Genomic DNA, 20231 nt, shown 5'->3' with positions numbered 1-20231 from the left:
ACAGGTGAAATCAGTTATTGACACAGGCATGGTGGCGTGGCAGGAAGTTTAGAATGCTGTGAACCAAGAGGTTGTGAGTTCAAATCCCAGGTAAGGATATGTTGAATAGTAATTACTGTATAGATAAACATACATAATGTAGTCATGTATTTCAAAGTGTGTTAAATATGTACATTGGAAACACTATGTTGAAAGTACTGTGTGTATCGTAATGTCAATTTTTTGTTGGCAGGGCATCGCTTGTGAAATCTCGTCACATTTCTTTATCCACATGTGAAAGATTGTGATCACGTGAAAATCTAGATGTGAAACTTCATGAAATGTCATAAGTGAAGTGTTCCAAAAACACATGGTTCCTCCTGATTTCACTTGTGAAAATCGTTTCGAAATTTCACCTGATTTTCCACGTGATTGTTTTTGTATTTTTTGTAATGGGACTCTAAAATTGTGTGTGTGAGTGTGTGTGTGTGTGTGTGTGTGTGTGTGTGTGTGTGTGTGTGAGAGAGAGAGAGAGGGATAAAGGCAGAGAGGCAGAGAGGGACAGAGATGGTGAGAGAGAGAGTGAGAGTCTGACTCTGCATTGTCATACAGTCATGTGACTGCTGGGTCTCCTTGGAGACAGCAGCAGAGTAGTTAGTTGAGATACTGGCTCAGTTGAGAGCAGAGCGGACCAGGGTATGCAGCTGGCTACAGCAGCACTTGGATGGTTGGATGTATTTGGTTAGCCGCTAGCCGGACAGGTGCTTTCTACCCTCTAAAGGAGGTAAGTGAGATCTCATAGCCTCTTATCTTTGTCTTGGTTTTCACTGAGTCAGTTATTATAGTATTAGATTCTACATGAAAGTGCACGCTGGCTTTTCCATACAGTTGGAGTTACTCAGAAATATTTGATTAGGTCATCAGCATCTTACTAGAGACGTGTTTGTGTCCTGTCTTGCTCAGATGCTAAGACAGTGTAGAACATTCTAAAAGGTAACTCTGCCCAGTGTCTATGTTCCCGATTTGAGCATGAAGACAGAAATATCAGTGATTTCTCGTCTTTTTCTTCTCTAAACGTGATCAAACATTCTATTTTTATTGTTTGGGATTGTATATGTGGAGCCAGTTTAAAAATAGTAGTTTGAAAACATGTTCCATGGTGGGCTTTGAATGTATTAGCTTGACTCTGGGGAAATCTAATATTTGATCTTCATAGTAATGCAAATACGCTGCTGACCCCCCGAGTGCATACTCATGAGTAGTACAGTGATTGAAAAATGAATTCAGTTTCTTTATTTTGAGAAATATTGATGAATACTGATACAGTATAATGGTTATTCCCTTGCGTTCATAGAGATTAGATGGCACTTATTTTCCCTACCTTTCATGTGTGTACTGTCATGTGAGTACACAAACTAATGATCAGTTGAAGAACAGTGAACTGTCTGTGTAAACATACTTGTATTACTTCACTGACAGTTACTGTTATGGAAACTCTTTTACGCAATGGAAAGTCTTATTTCCAGAAATGGTTCACTTCCATGAAGGTCAAACATTCTTTGAACATATTCTGGAGAAACGTATGCTAAATTATTCTCAGTACGTCAGTACTCATGGCTGTTTAAATTGTTTGGAGGCTTGCTGCTGATTAATGGCGAAGCTACAACGAGAGGTGTAGAGATAATGGATAAGAGATAGAGAAAGTGATATGGAGAGAGATAAAAAAAAAATAGTGAGAGTAAACATACAGTGTTCTTTTTTTGATCATTTTCATACATTGGAGTGTGAAGAGAGAGAGGCTACACGGACAGTATTTTAGGAAGAATGCATGAGAGGTAGCAAATTACTTTGCAACTGTTATTTTTCCATACATGGAATGAGAGAAAGACAGATCAGGAGAGAAACAGACCAACGCTACTTTAGAACTGTCATTTCTCCACACATGGGACTACACATCTTACATTTGAGCTCTTATCCAGAGCGACTTACAGGAGCAATTAGGGTTAAGTGCCTTGCTCAAAGGGCACAGCAACAGATGTTTTACCTAGTCAGCTCAGGGATTCAAACCAACGACCTTTCGGTGACTGGCCCATTGCTCTTAACCACTAAGCTACCTGCTGCCCTGGAGTCTGAACTTGAAGAGTTCTCTTGTCCGAGCAGCAGACTCTGCATCTGAAATGGCACCCTATTTCCTACGGGGCGGCAGGGTAGCCTAGTGGTTAGAGCGTTGGACTAGTAACCGGAAGGTTGTGAGTTCAAACCCCCGAGCTGACAAGGTACAAATCTGTCGTTCTGCCCCTGAACAGGCAGTTAACCCACTGTTCCCAGGCCGTCATTGAAAATAAGAATTTGTTCTTAACTGACTTGCCTGGTTAAATAAAGGTAAAATAAAATAAATAAATAAATATAGTACACTACTTTGGGCACTGATTGAAGGTAGTGCACTATATAGAGAATATGATGCCATTTCAGACACACCCAGAGTGAGCCAATGAGTCAGGAGAATCTAGCCAAACAGAGAGAGCCCCAGCCAGCCAGCAAGCGAGCACAGGACTGCGGTGCTGATATGAAAGCCAGATGGACTTAATAGTCTTTGTTTACTCTCCCAAATTACCTTCTGTAGTGCAATGTCACCTTTCTTTTCCCAGTTCCTCACCAACCACAGACTTCTAGTTTAATTAGATTCCCTGTCTGCTTTTGTTCCTCTTGTACGGTTTTAATTAGTTTTAAGCTAATCAAAATGCCAAATCTATTATTTTTTCATACAGACCATGACAAATGAATTCACATATACTGTACAGCACAATCAGTAGCAATCTTCTACATACAGTACAGTTGTTCCCTATTTGATAATGATAATCCCCAAACACGAAAGTTTGCATCCATTGATTGTAGTCTATAGTCATGATTGCTTATTTGTGAATATTACAGTAATGTACATGTTATGCAAATGCCCTCTCTCCTCCCCTGTAGGGACAGAATCCTCAGATCTCCTTAGTGTATAATAGTATACGTATATGAAGTATATTTCTCCTACAGTGTAGCAATAAAGTCCTGTAATCTTGTGTTTTACTGTAGCAATGTTTCTACGTACTGTACAGTAGTTTTGTAGGACGATTGCTTACAGTCACCATTGCATATTCATGATTCCTACAGTATTGTAATGCAAATGTCCTCTCTCCCACCCCAGAGTCAGTGTATAAGTCTATTTCACAGTGTAGCAATAAAGTGGTATAATCTTGTGTTTTACTGTAGTCAGCCGAAGCCAGTGGCCAACAATATGAACAACACAATGCTCATGTCGTCTGGGGCACCTACTCCTACTAAAAGGTGAGTTCTTCAGCATTGGCTTTGAATTGCTCCAATACCTATCATGCCTAACCTATTTCCAGAATTCCTTGCAGAGCATAGACCATTGTTGACCAACTGCTTCCACCCCCTTATGTCCTGTGCCCTTAAAGATGTTGCCAAGTCCATCCCCGTCTTCCCCTTGGAATCATTCCTGAGAAAACTCATTATTTGTTAGCTACTTTAGTGGCCCTGATCATAAACTCTTGATTGAAGTGACAGGTATACATGGGTTCCATCGTATCTGCTATGTCATTAGAAGTAGAAGAGATGAGTGTGTGTGTGTGTTTCTGTGTGTGTGCAGTACTGTGATGTAATCAGGCATTGGCAGAAGCTCCGGGCGATTGAGAGGCAAGATTCAGAACACATTCTCCTCCAGGAGGTCACGCGCACGCACTCACACACTATATTGCCAAAAGCTGCATATCAACAGAACAGAGAAATCCATTCTGATGTTTGGCGAAATTGGTTCCAGATTGCTCAAAGTTAAGTGTCATTGTGGATGCAAAGAGATGGTTAAGGTAGAGAGTTTGCTCTCGCATTATCAGATCAGAGGAAAGGTGTGTGTGTGTGTGTGTGTGTGTGTGTGTGTGTGTGTGTGTATGTGTGTGTGTGTGTGTGTGTGTGTGTGCTAAGGTCTTGTTTGCGCGGTAGCAAGCCAGCCTGTTCCCTCTCAAATCCTTGTAGCCTGGCGTCTGACTGTGTGAGCTGACATACTGTCACATTTGGTTTTTAAATATTAATCCATGTAATTATTACTGTGTTCTGCTTGGCTTCTTCTGATGTGAAGGGTCTGGGAGTCAAAGATGTCACTACAGCTGAATAACAGGACTCTCTGCCTTAGCTCACTGGCGCTTAGCTGAATGCACCCCCCCCAAAAATCTTTACGTTTATTTTCCCTATGTTTTAATAAATACATTAAAGATCTTACTCACCACAGCTCTCTCATTAACAATAGCACGATGAAAACGGTACGTAGAGTATCAGCCACTGTTTTGTGTCTCAAATGATACAGTTTAGTATTTCCAGATTCCAGTTGATGAGGTCATCTTGTCTTTTTTCCTTTTATTCAGAGATGTTTTATTGTAAGCTTAGTCCATCATAGGGTTGCAAAATTCTGGGAACGTTCAATAAATTCCATGGTTTTCCTGAAATGCCAGTTGGAGGATTCCCGGAATCAGGAAGGACTAAGCAGGAAATCCGGAATCCTCCAACCAGGATTTCTGGAAAACCAGGGAATTTACTGAATTTCCATCAAGAATGGTTATTGTTGTAGATTTTGTTTGTAGAGGCCTAACCTTCTATTCCAGGTTCGCACTGGAACCCGTCTGGTCCTCTCTGTCTGCTGACAAAGCATCTTTTCACTTCTCCAGCCTCTCTCAAACAGATTGCTCAGCGCTGCTCTTCCAAGGACCAACCCACCGACCGACAACCCACAATTTATGACCTAATACTCAGCACCAGAAAATACAAATAATTTGCTGTTGGAGTGTTCGATTACTTTTAATTTGGAGTTAACTGACTATTGACCGAAACGCCACCAGATATGAAATCGCAGACTCAACTGGTAGGCAGACTGAATGTTATTAACGAGGGGTGTCAATATTGTCGCCGTCATGCTCAATTCGAGAACAGTAACTTTTACAGTATTTTCCACCTGAAATACTTCGTGAAATTCTACATTGATTGCATTGTAATAACATAAACATGTGTAAGAGAGAGACAGATGGAGGGATAGCCCTTTGATTGACAGCCCTGTGATTGTGTTGATACACAGATTCTGAGTGTACAGTATATGAGCAGCCGTGTTATTATGCGGTAGGGCCTAACAACAACAACACTATTTTATCGTCCAATGGGAAATGTGTATGCTGAGACTCAAAGCAGTGCAGAATCAGTCACAGAGCAGTGTTCCTACATTATACTGTTTTTGAGCATGTTCTGCGTCAAATGGCATAAGCTCATTTGAACCTAGTACAGACAGAAGGGCATTGGTGACCGGCTGCTCACAGAGGATCAACAAGCCGTTTACACACAGTCTTGTCTGCTAGAATTCTCCCAGATCCACAGTATATGTGTCGTCTTGCCAACTCCAATGGTCATTGTCATGCCAAGTTAGCATGAAAATTACATAGGAGTTGGCAGGACAGCACAGTGGATTTGGGACCAGGCCATGAAAACAACCAACACAAACAGATCTGGGGCCAGGCTAGCAGACGAGGTCGTCTGCGACCATAAGAGTTGGCTGTACAGCACAAACAGATCTGGGACCAGGCTATTGTCTGCATTGACTGGTTCAAGGAAACTCTGTCTCTGATGAAGCAGAGGCAGTAAGACACGACCTGGTCGGAGTGGTCTTGTCGATTAATGGAGAGGAACAGCTAACAGCCCAACTCTGACTGAGCCAGTGTGGTTATCTTTCTCTTTTCCACTCTTATTTAAACCCTGGGACTGACCTCTCAGAACTCAATCTAGAGTTATGACGCAGGATATAAAGCCATAGTTGGTTTCTAACAGGACTGACCTCTCAGACTTCTCGGGCCGTTTTCCTTGACGCAAAAAGATTGGTAGTGACAGTCCTTAAACATGCACTCCATGAGACGGTGGAATGTACTGGGGGTATAGTCATGGGTGTGTAGTCATGGGTCGCACGTCAGCCAAGCTAAAAAACAAACGGGATCCAATTTATTTCAAGCTGGGTTTTAACTGGACTGACCTCTCAAACTCAATCTAGACTGTGTTATAACTGGTAGACAGTGGATAAAAAGCTGAAGTGGATATGAAGCTGTAGTTGAGGTTTTACAGATGCAATTTCTTTCCATCCAGATTGTTGTTTAATGGTCTTAATCATGAGGGAGAGAGGGAGGGAGAAAGGAAGATCATTGCAGACCACTCATAGAGAGGGGATAGCATATGTCCAATCATCTGTTCAGACCATATGCCTCGATGAAAACCAAAGTCACACACATATTTGACTTTTCCGGGTAAATGGTTTTGGAATGAGCAGCTGTGATGGAATCTGACATTTGTGGCCTGTTGCTGTATTGGGATTTGTGTTGTCTCCCTAAAGACTCATGGAAACCCAGCATAATCAGACCTTTTTCACACAAGTTCTTAATGATCAGACCACAGTGATGGCATAAGTTATAGGGGTGGCAGGTAGCCTAGCGGTTGGAGTGGTGTGTCAGTAACCGAAAGGTTGTTAGTTCAAGTCCCTGAGCTGACAAGATACAAAAAATATATGCTGATGTGCCCTTGAGCAAGGCATTTCACTTCATTGCTCCAGGGTTGTTGTTGATAATGGAGGGCTGTGACCCCACTCTCCGAGAGGTGTCCAGTTTACACATGCATATAAAATAGGGCAAATATAAACACCCACCAAATGAATTTATGATTATATCCATGGCACTTACATGCCATTATTATTCCACATTTAAAATGTATGAAACATTATTGCTCTATGATCTCTATCCCTCACTCCTTCTCTCCCTCCTCCCTCCCCCTTCCTCTCTATCTCTCTCTCTCTCTCCAGTGTCTTGGAGAGTCCCAGCAGGCTAGATGAGGAGCATCGTCTGATTGCTCGCTACGCAGCGCGCCTGGCAGCTGAGGCAGGCAACTCCACAGTGAGTAGCTCCACAGTGAGTAGTGTGTCTCTCTGTGTGTGTGTGTGTGTGTGTGTGTGTGTGTGTGTGTGTGTGTGTGTGTGTGTGTGTGTGTGTGTGTGTGTGTGTGTGTGTGTGTGACTAGTAGGGCGCCCCAGGGTGTGATTCTGTCCGCCTGCATTTAGCCTCTTCTTATGATGTAACACTTTGTGTAACTGCAGGATGTTCATAAAGAGATAATAATGATCTCTGCGCCCAGAATCAGATCATGTTAAGGCTGTTACCAGCGACTAAGATAATCATTACCCACAGTGTAGTCGGTTGATCAAAGTTAAAGGTGAAATTAAAAGGTCTGAAGCACAGCACGCATGACTTTTACTTCTGGCCAGTAGATCATGTTTGATGTGTTACTCTCTTTTGTCCACTCAGTTTTATTCATTCTGGTTTTAATGGTAATTTTGTCTTTCAGCAATGTCCTCCAACAGATCTGAGTTTCAACTTTGATGCCAACAAACAACAGAGGCAGCTAATAGCAGAACTAGAGAACAAGAACAGGTGGGAATGTATTTGATTGTCACTTTATGAATAAACATGAAAAAAATCGAATAATCACTACTTAAAGTAACTGTCCAGTGAAAATGTAACTTTTAAAAGTTCATATTCTGTTAACTACATCATTTGGGCATGAGTGAACTCATCCTATACTGGCCAAAGCATCAATTGGAGAAAAAACACTTCCAAAACCCCACCTCAAACTAAGCAAGCTATTTCCTCATAGAACATGATGTCATATTGGTTCATTGGCTGAGCTGGCCAATCAGCTGTCTGCTCGCGTTAATATTTTTAATAACCATTCTGTTGTTGGGGTACGCCCACACCATTCCAACACAGAAAAGCTGCTTTTTAACATACGTAATAATTTTAAAAAACTATTTCACTCATATTGTAATGAATTATAGGTCATATTTCATAGAAATCTGGAAACACTGGACAGTTACTTTAGATTGTTTATCAGGTAATTTAGTTAAATCAGTAATTATATGTATTGTATGCTCATAACTTAAGAATTCTGTGAAATATATACTGAAATCTATCTTGGTCATCAGGACCTGCTTTCAAAACGTCATCGGCAGATTTTAAATCTCCATTTTGTTGTGTCTTCTGGTCCCTCAGAGAGATCCTTCAGGAGATCCAGCGACTGCGTCTGGAGCATGAGCAGGCCTCCCAGCCCACCCCCGAGAAGGCCCAGCAAAACCCCACACTGCTGGCCGAACTCAGGCTCCTTAGGTACCACATATACACCTAGATCTATTACCCACCTATATCTTATCTATATCTACTGTATGCTTATTATCGTCTATATCCATTTACATCTATGCCCATCTACAATCAATGTTATAACTGCTTGTTGCATATTTATACACTCTATAAAGTCATAACTACACCTTTATTAACTCTTTATTACTTATTGATATGCCTTAATAAAGTAAAGTATGCCTTAATTCCTCAGTAAACACAGCATGACCTATAACAGCACTAACAGCCTATGTGTGTGTTAGATATCTGTCTGTATTAAGGCCTATAACCCTGAGGTAGAGAGGAGGAGAAAGACAGCCGGGAAGCAGATGTTTGTGAGATTTTTGGAATGGGCAGAGAGATGGATAGGACTGTGTTTTCAGTCCTCAATGACATTTTGATCTCATAATGCGAATGAAGGTAATTACCACGTTTGACCACCAGAGGGTGTTCAGACACCAATGGTTCAATTGTATTATCATCACAGAAAAAGGGATTGAGCCAGTAGTTGTCTCTTTCTGTTACCCCGGAGTGTAAGCAGCAGGCTCAAAGAAGGGACTGTCTGTGAGCATGTTGTCTGTGGGATGTTTGGGAAAGGGACAGATGAACAAAAGACTGACCAAAGTTTTACATCAGTGGTTTTCAAACCTGTCCTCTGGGACCCCCAGCCGTTCAGTGTATTTTAACTATTTCAGAGCGACTTGATTCCAATCGTCAACTAATCATCAACTGAGGTAGACTGAGGTAATTGTGAAACATATGACAATCCCAAAGAAGAGGTTTGAAAACCCCACTGTCTTACTTCAGCACGACGCCACCTGACAGAAGAGTGTGGAGACTGACAGGCCTTTCAGGAGGCAGTAGGGACTGACAGCCAGGTGTTGTGTTTGTGTATGATTGTGGGACAACAGGCACAGGAAGGATGAGCTGGAGAGGCGCATGTCAGCCCTACAGGAGAGCAGACGGGAACTGATGGTCCAGCTCGAGGGACTGATGAGGCTACTCAAGGTAGGATAGTACTATGACTACAGAGTATTATACGCTATCTGATACACTATATCACGGTTTGTTGTTATTCTGACTTTCATATACTAACGTTGTAATACGTATTAGTTGTGTATCAGTATCAACATATGTCATTATTGCTTTTCGTGTCATCAGGTATTCGTTAACGTCAACCGTGAATCTGTTTTATATTTTATACAACCATTTAAAACGCTGCATTGATTGTAGTTGACAGTAGTCTGCCTCAGGGTCCATTGGTTACCTTGAAAGGATCTTACACGTATGAACCTGTCTGTTCTGTCCTGATATTGAAAGCTTTTGACTCTTTGTCTTTGCCACCGTCTGTCTGTCTGTCTGTCTGTCTGTCTGTCTGTCTGTCTGTCTGTCTGTCTGTCTCACTGTCTCTCTGTCTCTCTGTCTGTCTCTGTCTGTCTGTCTGTCTGTCTGTCTGTCTGTCTGTCTGTCTGTCTGTCTGTCTTAATTTCTTAATTTCTTTTTCTCTCTCCTGTCTCTCGCTCTCTCTTGTTATCTCCCCCTCACTTCTTTCCTCTCCCTCACTGCTCACGCTTTAATATCACCGCGTACCATTGGCTGGCTGATAGGATGAGGAGCAGAAGCAGGCAGTAAGTGTCTCCCTATTCAGTTAACTATACATTAATACGCTAATACAGCAATACAGAAGCAGACCCGCTCATTCAGCCGCCGTAGTGTTACGTTTCATACTACTCTCCACACTCAAAGCATGTGCTGATATGTCTCAGACAGATCGTGTTTCAAGGAACTTAGAGTAGCATCGTTTTTTGTGTACATTTGACACAGTACATATGTACAGGAAACCATACACTAGACTACCTTATTATACACTGGGTGCTTCGAGCCCTGAATGCTGATTTGGCTGACAGCTGTGTTATATCAGCCCTTATACCACAGGTATGACAAAACATGTATTATTACTGCCCTAATTATATTGGTAACCAGTTTATAATAGCAATAACGCACCTCAGGGGTTTGTGGTATTTTGTCCATATACTACACCCCCTCGAGCCTTATTGATAAGTTATAACATGGCATTTTTGAATGCTCGTTTCTGATTGGCTTGAAGGGCATTCTAGAGCGTGCATAATTTCCTTATAACGTACGGTATATCAGCACGGAAGAATTCAATGGCTATAATTAATTCTGTTCTATGTTTGAGCTGCTTTTGAAAGCAAAAGTCGCACTGAAAACATTATTAGCATTGTTGAATTTCGATATTCATAATAGCAAACTAGGACTGATGGTTTGGTTAGCTAAAGTAGAAAGTCTGTTTGTTCGGTTACCAAGGCAACTACCGTAGCTATGTAGTAAACTTCCTAGCTAATTCAGTGGACGTTGAGCACATTTTGACCTGCAAATGAACACATTTCTAGCAGCAAATGTGTTAAATTATAGTCATGGTATAAAAGGGATAATCAACTCGGGGCTCTATGCGTTATCTGGAAGATAACAACACCGTGGAAGGTTGGTTTCACCGCATAGCCCCTTGTTGATTATCCCTTACATATTATAGTCTAATGTTACCTTTTTGGCCATTTCTATATGAGCGAGCATACATTCTAATCTACACTAAATTTTAAAAAAAGAATGTGATATCGAGGTTATATGTTGCTTCATGAGATATCAATTCTAGTCTGAGGTAAAGTTCTTTAGTGTGCTAGGTTATTTGGTGAGAACTCTGCCATGTATTCCTTTCTTTGCCAAACAAACGTCTGAGACCTGTTCCTTTCATCAAAGCTAACAACCTTCCCTCTAATGTGACTGCAGTCTGGCTAACCATCTGCTGCTTGGCTCTGAGCCATACAGTCCTGGACCAGGGCAGACTTGGGTTCAAAGTAAACAGTACTCGAAATCTTTCCAATACCTCTGTATTTGCTCTAGCCTGCCTGGAGTACCAGTTGAGGCGGTGTTTGTACTTTTGGGACTATCCTATTTGTCCATTTTTAAGCTAGGCAGGCTCAATCAAGCACAGATAAAGTATTAGAAATTATTCAAATAGTGTTTGAACCCAGGTCTGGCCAAGGGCCCTGCACCAACCCCCTCCTCTCCCTTCCTTACCCCTCCCCACCCTAGGAAGGACACAGTGCCCCTTTCTCCAGGCAGCATTGAACCCAGGCGGCACATTACAGTCCCCTCTCTAGTCCCTGCAGGCAGGCAGGCTCACACATGGTTCTCATTAGCTTTCAGAGCAGTAAAGGTGCTGTAATAGACTGGGTGTGTATGTTTAGGTGTGTGTCGTAGGGGGTGTAGGTGTGCGTCATGTCGTGGGGGGTGTAGGTGTGCGTGTGTGTCGTGTTTTCTTAGCAAAGTTACAAAAGTGGTGGTCTAGGCCTCCTCTAATCCTAACCCTACCTATGGTGATGTTGGTATATTTCTATAGTTTTTGGATCCTAACCCATGGTGGTGTTGGTATGTTTCTATAGTATTTGGATCCTAACCCATGGTGATGTTGGTATACAGTATTTCTATAGTATTTGGATCCTAACCCATGGTGATGTTGGTATATTTCTATAGTATTTGGATCCTAACCCATGGTGATATTGGTATATTTCTATAGTATTTGGATCCTAACCCATGGTGATGTTGGTATGTTTCCATAGTATTTGGATCCTAACCCATGGTGATGTTGGTATACAGTATTTCTATAGTATTTGGATCCTAACCCATGGTGATGTTGGTATATTTCTATAGTATTTGGATCCTAACCCATGGTGATATTGGTATATTTCTATAGTATTTGGATCCTAACCCATGGTGATGTTGGTATGTTTCCATAGTATTTGGATCCTAACCCATGGTGATGTTGGTATACAGTATTTCTATATTATTTAGATCCTAACCCATGGTGATGTTGGTATATTTCTATAGTATTTAAATCCTAACCCATGGTGATGTTGGTATATTTCTATAGTATTTGGATCCTAACCCATGGTGATGTTGGTATATTTCTATAGTATTTGGATCCTAACCCATGGTGATGTTGGTATATTTCTATAGTATTTAAATCCTAACCCATGGTGATGTTGGTATATTTCTATAGTATTTGTATCCTAACCCATGGTGATGTTGGTATATTTCTATAGTATTTGGATCCTAACCCATGGTGATGTTGGTATATTTCTATAGTATTTAAATCCTAACCCATGGTGATGTTGGTATATTTCTATAGTATTTGGATCCTAACCCATGGTGATGTTGGTATATTTCTATAGTATTTAAATCCTAACCCATGGTGATGTTGGTATATTTCTATAGTATTTGGATCCTAACCCATGGTGATGTTGGTATATTTCTATAGTATTTGGATCCTAACCCATGGTGATGTTGGTATGTTTCCATAGTATTTGGATCCTAACCCATGGTGATGTTGGTATGTTTCCATAGTATTTGGATCCTAACCCATGGTGATGTTGGTATACAGTATTTCTATAGTATTTAGATCCTAACCCATGGTGATGTTGGTATATTTCTATAGTATTTGGATCCTAACCCATGGTGATGTTGGTATGTTTCCATAGTATTTGGATCCTAACCCATGGTGATGTTGGTATACAGTATTTCTATAGTATTTAGATCCTAACCCATGGTGATGTTGGTATATTTCTATAGTATTTAGATCCTAACCCATGGTGGTGTTGGTATATTTCTATAGTTTTTGGATCCTAACCCATGGTGATGTTGGTATATTTCTATAGTTTTTGGATCCTAACCCACGGTGATGTTGGTATATTTCTATAGTTTTTGGATCCTAACCCATGGTGGTGTTGGTATATTTCTATAGTTTTTGGATCCTAACCCATGGTGATGTTGGTATACAGTATTTCTATATTATTTAGATCCTAACCCATGGTGATGTTGGTATATTTCTATAGTATTTGTATCTAACCCATGGTGGTGTTGGTATATTTCTATAGTATTTGTATCCTAACCCATGGTGGTGTTGGTATATTTCTATAGTATTTGGATCCTAACCCATGGTGATGTTGGTATATTTCTATAGTATTTGTATCCTAACCCATGGTGAAGTTGGTATATTTCTATAGTATTTGTATCCTAACCCATGGTGATGTTATGTTATCAGACCCAGACAGGAGGCTCACCCCACTCTTCCCCCAGCCATGGGGCAGGCTGCTCCATGCCCATGCCCATCCGCTCCACCTCAGCTGGGTCCACCCCCACCCACACACCCCAGGACTGCCTGGCCGGGGTGGGGGGGGACGTGCTGGAGGCCTTCGCTCACGGTGAGTGCTGGACCTCCGCTGGACTATGTCCTCCTTTAGATCCAATGTGGCCCAGTGCATGTTAGTTATCAGTCTGCTGTTAGTTATCCATTCTTACCTTGTTTGAGTCATTGAGAACACAACACCTGTGATTGAGCTGTGCCAAATTGGATTTAAGGATGCATAAAAATAAAAAAACATGCTTCAAAAATAGCTAGCAACTAAATGCCATGTAAATCAGTGACTACAATCAGTGACGGTGTCCTCTGTCTTTCAGGTGTACCTAGAAATCTTCGTAATGATCTGTTGGTCGCTGCAGATTCAATCACAAACACCATGTCATCACTCGTCAAAGAACTCCACTCAGGTTAGTTGAAAGGCACATGACTTCCTGGTTGCCTGTGTTTGTTTTTATAACTCTGGTGACGGAGGATATCATCTCTGAATTCTTTGGGTCTTTGTCATGAAGTAGATGATGCTGCAGAGGAAGAGGACAACAACATGAGGAACGGAGGCCTAAGGGACAGGGGTGAATAAGTCTTGGCTCAGTATTATGTTGTTAACATTGCTTAGTTCCTGTTTGAGATTTTGAAATGTCATTTCTTTGAAACGTCACTCTAGAATTCTAATTGTACTTCTCCACTCCAAATGGAAGAAGGTCATTGTTTGTGGAAATCATGTGTTAGACTTTTATGTTACTGCAAATAACTAATCCTTTCTCATTGTTTTCTAGCCGAGGCAGAATGAAAAGAGTGGAAAAGGTATGTATGAATATTCCGATAGCTGTGATATTGTCCGTATAATATCGTCACAGTAACTCATTAGTAATTCATATTGTAATGCAACAAATCTGCCAAGCACCTATGAACAAAACAGAGATTCAGAGGAACTGTTTCAGTCGGACATAATCGTCGAAATCCAAACTTCCTCTGTGAATAGTTCTCTTCATGGTTACTTTCTACCCCAGTCTAAAACCTATCCTTCTTCCCTGTCTATCTGTGTGTCTTCAGGCACAGTGAGAGAAGTAAAGCATCGAGGGAGCAACAACCACTCCATCTATACCGGATGTCAGACTGGACATGACTGGAAAAGTTGAATCCAAATGAGAATCAGTCACAACAACCAAACCCTTCTATCGGGCATAAGCACGTAGAGTAATGCATGCTGTTATCAAACAGGATTTCACTGTGTGAACTACTATCAAACATGTTTATTACACCTTGCTGCGGAAAAAAAGCAAGATGCTTCTATTAGCGAGTGTATATGTTGTTCTGTATAAAAACTTAAAGCTGTAATTATTATGTATTGATTGATCCCCCTCATCATGACTGCAACGGTCAAAGGTCTAAAGGAGTGGCTTGCTGTGCTTTCTCTCAACCCGTATTGTCAATAACAGACCATTCTGTGTGCATACCAAATGGCACCCTATTCCCTATATCGTGCAGTACTTTTGACCAGTGCCCTATATGCCCTGTTCAAAAGTAGTGTACTACATAAGGAATAGAGTGCCATTTGGAACGCTGTCTATCTATCTGTATATACTGTACACATTATACATGACCTTGGGAACACAGCACTGACCACGACCTGAAAGCAACCTATTTTCATGATGATGATATGTTCCCTAGCCTTCATTGCTTTTGTATCATTAGAGACGGCTAGCTAGTATGTTTTCATTAGGGGTTTTGCATGAAGTTGCACTGTCCTGAGTCTGACTGGGTGTACTGTAGGTAGGTAGGTAGGTACCATGTTATGCCAGCTCTTTGTGGGTTTATCAGTGTTTCTCAACCTGTGGTCCGCGGGCCAGCACGGGTCCCAATGATGTTGCTGATCGATCCCTCAGATAGTGAGCTGAAACTGATTTAGTCAGTTCTCAAGTGCTAGTTTTAATCTAAGTGGTCTTCATTGGAGGGCTGTAGCTGGTCCTTGCAGTTTCCTGGTACAAAAAAGGTTGAGAAACGCTTGATTCTAATGACTGCTAGGATCTGTAGTCCTGTATATTGTCATGCCTCAGAGTTCACATTGGTCGTGCCCCAAATGGCACTCTATTCCCTATATAGCGCACTACATTTGACCAAGGCCTATAGGGCTCTGGTCAAAAGTAGTACACTATATAGGGAATAGGGTGTCATTTAGGACAGCCTGAGTCACATACTGCTGCTACTGCGTGCTCACTCTATGTCGTGAGACACCCTTGCAAAAATATGAGGGCTGTTTGTTTGTTTGGTTAAAGGGAGCCTAGTATGGGGGCTATTGTCTTCAATGCTAAACGTTTAATTTCATCAGGGAATCGTCCCTTTGTTATAAACAGATTTATTATTCTCCTCGTTTTGTCTCAATAAAAAAATTAACTAAGCGAGAGAAGCTAGTAAATGCATCTTAAAGAGCATTAAAACTGCATGGTACTTCGTCCCTAATCCACTAACTAGTCACTCAGTAGTAACAGTATTTATTGTCCACGTAAAGTAAAGAGACGGAGAGCATCTCAGGACGGTAGTTTAAATGAATATTATTATATTGTGTGCTCTTTCGTTCAAATATGTTGAGTTACACCATATCCACCTATACACCTGTACGTAGGTGAGGACGGGCGGTACAGAAAGCAAAGTTATGCACAGATAAGAGTTGCTTTGATAGCTTTATTTAGTTAAAATAAATGAGGACTGGAACATGTTTATGTGAGAGTTAATAGATAGGTGCTCAGGGACTGTAGATGGAATGTGGTGGTGGCTGGTTTGCATCCCAAATGGCACCCCATTCCCTACATAGTGCACTACTTTTGACCAGGGCCTATTAGCCCTGGTCAAAAATGGTGCACTATTATAGGGAATAGGATGCCATTTGGGACGCATGTTCTGTGTGGTTAACGATTATGAGTCAGTAGCCTGGGCCCTAATGGGCTCCAGACCTGTGTCTGTAGGGGTCAGAGACTGATCATAAAAGAGCCTGAAGGGTAGCAGACAGCAAACCTGTGTCTCAAAAATCTGGCTTTCTCCAAAAATGTGCACTCAAGCACTCTTCCACACACATTGAAAAGCATTGAATTGGTGTGAGCATAGACTAAAGTAGAATTTCCACCATATGTATTGTATCGGTTCATTCCTTTTAAATGAACAGAGTGTACAAAACATTAGGGACACCTTCCTAACATTGAGCCCCCCCCCCCCCCCCCCCCCCCCACACACCTTTCGCCCTCAGAACAGCCTCAATTTGTCAGGGCATGGACTCTACAAGGTGTCGGAAGCATTCCACAGGGATGCTGGCCCGTGTTGTGTCAAGTTGGCTGGAAGTCATTTGGGTGGTGGAGCATTCTTGATACACACTGCAAACTGTTGAGCAGGAAAAACCCAGCAGCGGTGAAGTTCTTGACTCACTAAAACCACTGTGCCTGGCATGTAACAGATGTTAATCGTACTCTCCTTGCGTTGCGTTTTGTTCAAAGAAATCACCCCAGCCAGTGGTCCCAGTTGGGCATCATTTATTATCTGTAGTTAAATAGGAAACAGCACATTAGTAGTGCAGGGCTTAATGATGTCGATGGTAAAATCCCTTGCATCACATTTTCATACTGGGCATTAACAAAATACACCAACATAACGTGGTACTACCTGTGATTAAGTAGGAAATGGCATGCTAGTTGTGTAGGACTTAATGATGTTGATGGCTGTCGATGGTTAAATCTGTAGCATGAAAGCAACTGTGTTAGCAGTGAGTTTATGTGACCGTTACATCGGTGCATGCTAGCTAACACAGCAAACATATACCAAAGCACATCCCGGAAAGCCCCCCATCCCTAACAGGTACCATATACCCACACATGTATACATCAGAAATGTACAGCAAACTTGTACACATTGTAAAATATAAATGGAATACAGTATTCAGAACGTGACCAACCCCTTACATCACATTTTCATACTGGGGAGACCTGACTTTCGAGATCTCTATCTGCAAGAGGGGCCAATAACAACATTGTCATCAGAATTGAACCAACCAATAAGAATGCTTGCACATTAAATACACATTTCTTTAGAGGCAAGTGGAAACATAACCAACTCTGTTACACCTGGCACCTACTACCATACCCCATTCAAAGGCACTTAAATATTTTGTCTTGCCCATTCACCATCTGAATGGCACACATACACAATCCATGTATCAGTTGTCTCAAGGCTTAAAAATCATTATTTTAACCTGTCTCCCCCCCTTCATCTACACTGATTGAAGTGGATTTAACAGGTGACATTAATAAGGGATTGTAGCCTTCACCTGGATTCACCTGGTCAGTCTATGTCATGGACAGAGAAGGTGTTCCTAATGTTTTGTGCACTCAGTCTACATGTAGGGCAGTGAACAATTGCTTACTTCAGGAGAAAGGACAGATTATTGGGACATGGGGCAAGTCTAGTGTTGGCTAAGAATGTTGAATGACTTAGAGGAGAGAAATAGGAGGCTATTGCTGAAGTGCTAATTTTGACTGAGCATGTTGTTTTTGTGAATTATTGTCCGATTTGGCGTAAGAACAGCTATATAGTAGCTACAGGCTTAGCGACAGAGGTGGACTGGAAAAGGATACCGACTTACTTGAATCAGGAGAATATTAGGTCCAATAAAACACATGTATTCTGGTTGATGGAACTTTCTGCTGTTCAGGAGTTCCATGTGTCTCTGAAAACAATCACTGACATTGATAACTTCATAACAAATGTTCGGCTTAGCAATCTGAAACAATAAATGGCCAGATAGCGAAGAGTAGGGTTTGGTTCAGTTTGGTTTGTCATGATGTAACATGACAATAACAAGTGAAGGATAATAATTGGACCAGAATGGTAAAAAGTCAATGATAATGGTACCAAACACTGGTTAAGCAATGACCTGTACGGAATTTGTACTTGAGGACTACATTTTGCATTGATGTGATGTGTACAGTACAGACAGCCTATCCTATAAGCTAGGTACAAGGTCTTACCAACCTATCACACTGTGTCGAGAAATAGAAGAACAAAAGAGTTTCTCCTTTGTATCCGTTGTTCTAAATGTGATATTTTTAATTTGGTTATTCATTTGACATGATGTTATCATTCTGGGTGTTATTCTAGTTTGCTTGTGGAATTGAATCATTGATAATGATTTATCGAAACACATCTCATTCAAGTGAGCACTTGTCTTGCACATCAGTTAGTTGCCTAAATGATTAAGAGGTTATTATATGAAACGGTGACCAATATACTGTAACGCACAGCACAACATTGTAAAATACAAAACATACAAGTTGTAACTAATACAGATTAAGTCTGAGGGTTTGACATTTTGTTTCACTCTATACAACAATGTATATTCAAGACCTAAAGGAAAATTGAAGTACTGAGATAGAACCTTTGGAAAAGTGAATCATTGTATTCTCTCTTCACTCCGGTCACAGATAGGAATGCAGTGTTATGATTTGAGTTTGTGCCTAGATGTTCTGTATAAAGTACTGTATAAAGTACAACCCATTCATGCAGATATAAGAATATCAGTCAGCCTTTTAAGTAGGAGTTTTAGTCTCAGTCTGTGACCATGTGGGAAAAGTTTATTTATGTATTGTTGTTCAGGAGGGAAAGTAAGTACACTTTTATTCAGCCTTTACATTTGTGCCAAAATGTTTGCAGACTTTGTGTGTCATCATACAGATATATCTACATTCTATATGTTGTTGTTGTTGATGTCCAAATTTTGTCATGATATAATCGAGACCGCCCACATTTACATGGTCTTCCTTAATTAAAATGTAGAATCGTTACAAGTTCCAGAGCTATCAACAGTTCTAGAACCACCAACCGTTCTAGAGCTACCCACTGTTCTAGAGCTACCAACCGTTCTAGAGCTACCGACCATTCTAGACCTACCAACAGTTCCAGAGTTATCCACCATTCTAGAGCTATCAACAGTTCTAGAACCACCAACCAACCGTTCTATAGCTACCCACCATTCCTGAGCTACCAAGAGTTCTTAAGCTACCAAGAGTTCTAGAATGATCTCCTTCTAGCCAACAGAGGCAATAGACAGGTACATACAGCACTTTGTGATCATGTTTTTTTTTTTTGCATAGAGAAAATGTGCAAGATGACGAACCACAAGCTTCCCTAAATGTTATTTATCTATCTCTGTGTTATGTACTGTTATGCTTCTGGTATGCATTTGTTTCTCATGTTCATTTTTAAAACATGGTTTTATGTCACATGACCACTGTCTTTTGTAAATAAAATGAATAAATTGTGAAATATATTAAAAGATTGAAACGCTTGATATGCTTTGAAATGGGATGCCTTCTTGCAGAACTGTATATACTGGTTATCGTTTGCCCTATGTACTGCACTGTCTATGTGGCCTTGGAAAGAATATGACTGTCATAACCTTACAGCACAGTTTCAGTATACATAGTTTGCTGTTTTTCAAGTAATTGAGTGGTTGTTGTGAAAGCCCCAAAATTCTTCCTGGGGGAAAAAAACTCCCTCCTATCTGATGAGATTACCATTGGTCCCAGGGAGTAATATTCTCTAGGACGTCCAATGATAAACAATATCTCCTGATGTTTAATGTGCAGAAGAACTGTAATCATAACACACAAAGAAGACATCAGACCAGACCACACAGAGAGAGAAAACAACTAGACACTTTGGATGTCTGTAGATGAGTGCTATGTTTCAGGTAAGGTGTGTATGCGTGTGCATGTATGCATGCGTGGGAGTGTTTGTGAGCTTGT

At 41.0% G+C, this 20231-nt stretch overlaps 1 protein-coding gene across 37 annotated transcripts in view; it reads left to right on the top strand.

Moving 5' to 3' along the window:
- The window catches only part of dtnbb (dystrobrevin, beta b), a 57601-nt gene extending 37829 nt beyond the window's left edge, over positions 1 to 19772 (top strand). For 4 of the 37 annotated variants that reach the window (XM_090210916.1, XM_090210914.1, XM_090210915.1 and 1 more), the window contains exons 11-20: positions 6860 to 6950; positions 7399 to 7484; positions 8103 to 8216; positions 9137 to 9233; positions 9833 to 9853; positions 13348 to 13507; positions 13764 to 13853; positions 13956 to 14015; positions 14220 to 14247; positions 14497 to 19772. In XM_090210916.1, coding sequence (XP_090067042.1) covers positions 6860 to 6950; positions 7399 to 7484; positions 8103 to 8216; positions 9137 to 9233; positions 9833 to 9853; positions 13348 to 13507; positions 13764 to 13853; positions 13956 to 14015; positions 14220 to 14233 — 733 coding nt within the window. In that variant the 3' untranslated portion in view covers positions 14234 to 14247; positions 14497 to 19772. Of the gene's footprint in view, positions 1 to 3234; positions 3310 to 6859; positions 6966 to 7398; positions 7485 to 8102; positions 8217 to 9136; positions 9258 to 9832; positions 9854 to 13347; positions 13508 to 13763; positions 13859 to 13955; positions 14016 to 14219; positions 14248 to 14496 lie in introns of those variants that run through there. The other 33 variants (XM_090210909.1, XM_090210907.1, XM_090210908.1 and 30 more) reach the window with 18 other exon arrangements.
- The last annotated feature ends 459 nt before the right edge of the window (positions 19773 to 20231 follow it).

This window comes from Oncorhynchus mykiss, chromosome 19, assembly GCF_057628025.1.
Source record: "Oncorhynchus mykiss isolate SJ-2025 chromosome 19, ASM5762802v1, whole genome shotgun sequence".
In the NCBI taxonomy this organism is placed as follows: Eukaryota; Metazoa; Chordata; class Actinopteri; order Salmoniformes; family Salmonidae; genus Oncorhynchus; species Oncorhynchus mykiss.
The sequence above is the reverse complement of the archived record's forward strand: the minus strand, read 5'-3'. Positions and strand labels throughout refer to the sequence as shown.